The sequence below is a fragment of the Choloepus didactylus genome, chromosome 24 (assembly GCF_015220235.1).
Source record: "Choloepus didactylus isolate mChoDid1 chromosome 24, mChoDid1.pri, whole genome shotgun sequence".
NCBI lineage: Eukaryota > Metazoa > Chordata > Mammalia > Pilosa > Megalonychidae > Choloepus > Choloepus didactylus.
This window is the reverse complement of record NC_051330.1, coordinates 22014103-22019997: the sequence shown is the minus strand read 5'-3', so window position 1 is coordinate 22019997 and position 5895 is coordinate 22014103. Positions and strand designations below refer to the sequence as shown.

The 5895-nt window shown below is 38.7% G+C and overlaps 1 protein-coding gene across 1 annotated transcript; it reads left to right on the top strand.

The window, feature by feature from the left end:
• Positions 1-449: 449 nt before the first annotated feature.
• Positions 450-3138, top strand: LOC119520010 (la-related protein 4B-like). The gene is given in 2 exon segments (XM_037817754.1): positions 450-703; positions 755-3138. A coding segment is annotated over 1 exon segment (2217 nt). The 5' UTR covers positions 450-703; positions 755-808; the 3' UTR covers positions 3026-3138.
• The last annotated feature ends 2757 nt before the right edge of the window (positions 3139-5895 follow it).

Below are 5895 nucleotides of genomic sequence, written 5' to 3'. Positions count from 1 at the left end.
TTGTGTTGCCTTCTGTTTCCCCAGAGCCTAGCACACTGCAGAGCACATAGTGGGTCTCAATGTATAGGACAGATGCTGAATAAGTGTATCAGAGATCTGCAATAGCAATGTGGATACCATGCCATAAAGAATCCTAATGGTGTGCAACTGTCTTCAGTTTTTCTATACCAATTTTAATATGCCAGTTTGAAATCCAAGATGACAAGATTCAAAGACATATTAGACCATAATCTATCACTGAGAAAATGACAATTTGATTATTTAAATATTTAAGATTTATTTTGCTCAGTAAGTATAGTACCAAGCATTATTTTATAGGGAGTTATTAACATGGCTAATAATTTGAACAATTACGATACAATAAGATTATCAGAGGCATGGATCCCTATAAGAGTATATAGGGGAAGGAGCGTTGGGGATTCGGAGTCTCGAGGTTGAGACGTTTTCGGGCCCGAAAGGGGAAGAATCCTCTGTCGCCGCCGCCGCCAGCCCGCGCCGCTCCCCACCCTGCCCTCCCCCTCTTTCCCGGTGCCCGCCCGCTCCGCCTCTTCCTTCCCTTTCCCTTCCCCTCCTTTTCCTCTCGCCCCAGTCCCCGCGTGTGGCGCGGTCGCCGGGGGCAGCCAGGGCTGCGGCGGAGGAGCCTGTGGCCGGGGTCAGGCAGTGGCGGCGGCGGCGGCGGCTGTGGCCGGGACGGCGCTGACAGGAAACAGATCTTCCGTCTCTCCTGGGTGCTCCACCTCAAGGCATAAAGCAGCATCCTAAGGTTAACAGTAAACTTCTCTCAGTGGAGCCAAGAAGTAAACAGCTCATGACTTCTGATCAGGACACTAAAGTTGTGGCTGAACCGCAGGTGCAGCAAGTACAAGAAGTGAAAGACAGTTCTCATCTGATGAATGGTCCTATATCTCAGAACTCTTCTGAGACAAATTCCATCCCAGCTTTAAGTCAGGGACCATCAACCAAGGTTTCAGAGTTAAACCCTAATGCAAAAGTATGGGGGAATCATATGTTACATTTGGAAGCAAGTAATTCAACTGATGGCAGTGTGAGTAAAACTTGGGAAGAAATACCTGACCATTCTCCTGACTGCTGCAAAGAGGGATTGGATGCCAATGGTCATGGTGACAAAAGTCATGAGAATGCAGCAGTATCAGATCTACAGGAGTCAGCCCGAACAGAAATGAACACTTTGCCTCTGGGGCACCCAGAGTATCAATCTCGGCCTGACGATAGTGAAGCAGGAGGAAATGAATCTCAATCAGAAAGCCAGGAAGACCCACGAGAAGTACTTAAAAAAACTTTGGAATTCTGCTTATCTAGGGAGAATCTTGCTAGTGATATGTACCTTATATCACAGATGGATAGTTATCAGTATGTGCCAATTACAACGGTAGCTAACCTTGACCATATCAAGAAACTCAGTACTGATGTGGATTTGATTGTTGAAGTGCTAAGATCATTACCTTTAGTTCAAGTGGATGAAAAGGGAGAAAAAGTAAGGCCAAATCAAAATCGTTGCATAGTAATATTGCGTGAAATATCTGAATCTACCCCTGTAGAAGAAGTAGAAGCACTATTCAAAGGAGATAATTTACTGAAATTTATAAACTGTGAATTTGCCTATAATGATAATTGGTTTATTACATTTGAAACAGAAGCTGATGCACAACAGGCTTACAAATACCTACGAGAAGAAGTAAAAACTTTCCAAGGAAAGCCAATTAAGGCACGAATAAAAGCAAAGGCAATAGCTATAAACACATTTTTGCCAAAGAATGGATTTAGACCTCTGGACATGAACCTATATACACAGCAGCGTTATACAACATCATTTTATTTACCTCCAGTATATAGTCCCCAGCAGCAGTTTCCTCTCTACAGCTTAATTACCCCACAGACATGGTCAACACATAGCTATCTTGATCCATCCTTGGTAACTCCATTTCCAAATACTGGATTTATAAATGGGTTTACGTCTCCAACCTTCAAACCTGCAGCATCTCCTCTGACTTCACTCAGACAGTATCCTCCTAGAAGCAGGAATCCTAGTAAATCACATCTGCGCCATACAATTCCTAGTGCAGAGAGAGGACCTGGATTATTAGAAAGTCCCTCAATATTTAACTTCACTGCTGATCGATTACTTAATGGTGTCCAGAGCACTCAAACAAGGCAAACAGGTCAAACTAGAACACGGATACAAAACCCTTCAAATTATGCCAAGAGAGATACTGGAACTGGGAGAGTGGAACAGAGTAGTCTTGAATCATCTCCTGGTTTAGGTAGAGAAAGGAAAAATTCTTTTGGCTATCGTAAGAAAAAGGAGGACAAGTTTACAAGGAGTCAAACTCAGTCTCCAATGCCACCAAAGCCTCCATCCCCTAGCTTTGAATTAGGGTTATCCAACTTTCCTCCTTTGCCTGGAGCTGCAGGCAATTTGAAGACAGAGGATTTATTTGAAAACAAACTATCTAGCTTGATAATAGGATCATCAAAAGAAAGGAACCTCATTGTGGATGCAAGTACAAACACTATTCCTGCAGTAATCCCTAGAGAGCCTTCGCTGCCAGTTTCTTGTGCTGTATCAGCAACGTATGAAAGATCTTCTTCCCCGCCCCATTTACCTGAGGATTCCAAGGTTGTAGAAAAGCAGAGGGAAACACAAAGTATGGAAAGGCTTTCTTCTACCCTTACTACTACTGCTTGCAAATCAGTGCAAGTTAACGGAGCTGCCACAGAATTGTGAAAACCTAGCTACGCAGAGATCTGTCAGAGAACAAGTAAAGAGCCTCCTTCTTCCCCATTGCAACCCCCAAAAGAACAAAAGCCAAATACTGTCAGTTGTGCAAAAGAAGAAAAGAAGCCCACTGAACCATTGGAGAGATACAGAGAACCCCCTCCTCTGAAGTCAAATCCAGGACAACCCAAAGATCAGAGAAGGCAGTTGGGGCGCAGATCCTCTCCTCCAGCCATTGGGAAGCGTTTAAATCGAGAACAGAACACACCTCCAAAGTCTCCTCAGTGAAAATCATACGTTTGGCAGGGTTTGCAAAAGAATTCTATTGAACCACAAATGAACACTGTCCCCACTGAGTACAGAGAATGAGTTGCTGATTAGGAGCTTGCAGTGTATGTGAGGCATATGAAATGCCTACAAGTTATTTTTCTTCTGTGAGTTGATTTCTCTCGGGAAAAAAAAAATTGATTTTTCAGGATTTAATTGATATAAACCTTTTTTTAGGTTGGTGCTTAACTGGAGGTGATGCATATGTCTGGGTTTTTTTTTTTTATTTTTGTTTTTGTTTTTGTTTTTCCAAGATAGAAAATGCATTTGTCCTAGCAAATTGATGTTTTTTTATTAAGCCTTCATGTGGCTATGAATGCAAGCTATGCATAGTGAGTTTTTCTAAATTAAGCAGAACCATGCTACTACTTTTTTTTTTCTTTTTTTTTTTTTAATTGGTCTGCAAGTCTTTAAAAATGTCAAAACAGACTGATGAGGGCTGAGGACAATTAGTACAAGTGTACAGGATTACACTGGTAAATACAACCTTTAAAAAGGGGTAAATATTATTAGATTGTTTTGACACACTGGCATAGGAACTTGTACTTTTCATTTAAACTGCTAACAGGAGGTTTTAGTCTTGTTTTTTAAAATATGTAATCCTTTTTTGGTCTTCTGGGCAAAATGGACCTACAGAAAGCACCATAGAGAGGTCTTCTGAAACATTTTAGTTTTGATGTACTGCAAGCAAGTAACCAGCTTCTCACTCCAGTTTAAAATGGCTATTATGTAAAATAAATTCAAAGCACATTGTGAATAGGATTTAAATGAAAATATAAACTTTCTTGCCCATTGACATGTTACCACAAAATTGTACCATAACGTCATTTTAATAACTTGAGAGTTGGCACACTTTTTGTGCTGGTAAGGAAGATGAAGAAGTCTCCACTTACTTTGTGGTTTCCCCTACCTAGTGCTCATGCTCTATGTAGATTTATGTCAACATTTCCCCCAAGTACTCTTTGAAAGAGTCCATATTTTAGTCAGCTCTACGTTGACGTCTTCCTGTACCTCTGTATTGGCACATGGATTTAAAAGCTATTTAATCGTGAAAGAATGGTGTTTGTGGTCGCCCCCAACTCCCACCTTTCAGTGGTGGAGGATGAAAATCCTGGCTCTCTTTACCTCCAAGATGAGGTTTCTCATTGATTCACTTCTAGAAGTGTTACACTTCTAAAGGACGAGGATGCACTAAATTTAGCAAGTTTCTAATAAAGTTAAATATAAATTATTTTTGTTTTAAAATGCCTAAATTTTTTCTTTAAGTATTCTAAGTAGCAGACATTAAAATAAGATTTCCTGCTAAATGTAACCATACAGTTTATTCCACAAAATGTTATTTAACAAGACTGAGTTTTTTTTAAAGAAAATTATTTCCATCCAATATTTAAAGACTTGAATTTTATTTAAACTTGAAAATGACTTTGCCTTAACTTTTGTATAAGACAGCTTAGAGTTAATGGAGCCCGGCCCCCTGGGTTGGCATGAGTGGATTACAGAGTTACTCAGTGACTGTGCAGATCTGTTGTCTCTAGTTTTACTGAGTAAGCATACTGTAGTACAAGAACTAGCAGTAGTTTTTGTAATATACCTTAAAGATCTTAAACAGTTGATCTTTTTTCAGATTGTTGAAAATCCTGTAAATGCAAATAGTCAATACTGTATTAAATATGTGCACTTGGAAGTGTGGCTTTGCCTGTACAGTTGTAAATAATCAGAACATATTGAAAAGGTACCCTGAAGAGAAAAATCTGATAAAAATTATTGATATATTATAAATGTTGATGTTGAGCTGGATGTAGATAAACTAAATGTTGTGGTTTGAATTTTATTTTAATTTGTTGACTCTTTTTTCTTTTTCTCTTATACTGGTGTGTTGAACTGATTCTGCCTCTTCACTGCAAAAGGGAAATGGAAAGTCTTATTAAAAGCCTTCAAATATTTGTTTCCATACTCTCTTAAAAAGTATGTATTTTATCTAATTTGAAAAGGTTTTGAAGTATAATGTGGAAACCAGTAACTGGTGGTATTTTCAGGTGAAAGTAAAGAGCATCATTTATCTTGCCAGAGGAATACACGGCTGCTACATTTGGCCGTTTCATTCAGACTAGTTGTCATTATACAATTACTTAGAAATACATACAGTGCTAATATTTTTCAAATGCCTGTAAAAGGAATATGGTGGTTTATTTCTTTGTTGTTGTCAAATTGTTAGCTAAAAAATCAGAAATAATTGACCTTTCTAACCCAAAGTAATGAACACTATAAAAAGAGTTGGAGAGGCAAACTCTTAAGATCTAGTGAATCCTTAATATTGTAATCTTTGTAGAGGAGGAAACGAGATGTTGTCAGGCATCTTCATGACCAAAATTACAAACTCTATTGAGCCAAGTCTTTGGTTTTTAATAATGATAAATCCTTTCCCCTGAAGGCAGTGAATATTGCAGCTTGATTTGTATATGGTTAAAGCCAACCGTAGTTATTTGCTTTGTTTGTCAGCTGAAAGTTTAAAGCTCAACAGCTGCAAACAGGAAAATAAAAGGTCATCACTTACAATAACAACAGTGTACAGCTAGTCATTATAGTGAACTGGTACATTATAAGATAATATATTGAGACCAGCAGGGTGTGTTGTGCTGTTCTAATGTATTCTGCTGCCATTTGTACTAGGTCAATACACTGTAATTACTGCTTACCCAGCAACAGTCTATTGCATCAAGAGTTGAAACCTTGCTCTGATGTGATTTTTTATATTCTTTTTAATTAAGTAAAGATTATATGCCAAATAGTAACTATTTAATGTCCAAAACAAACAAACAAAAAACTTCCTG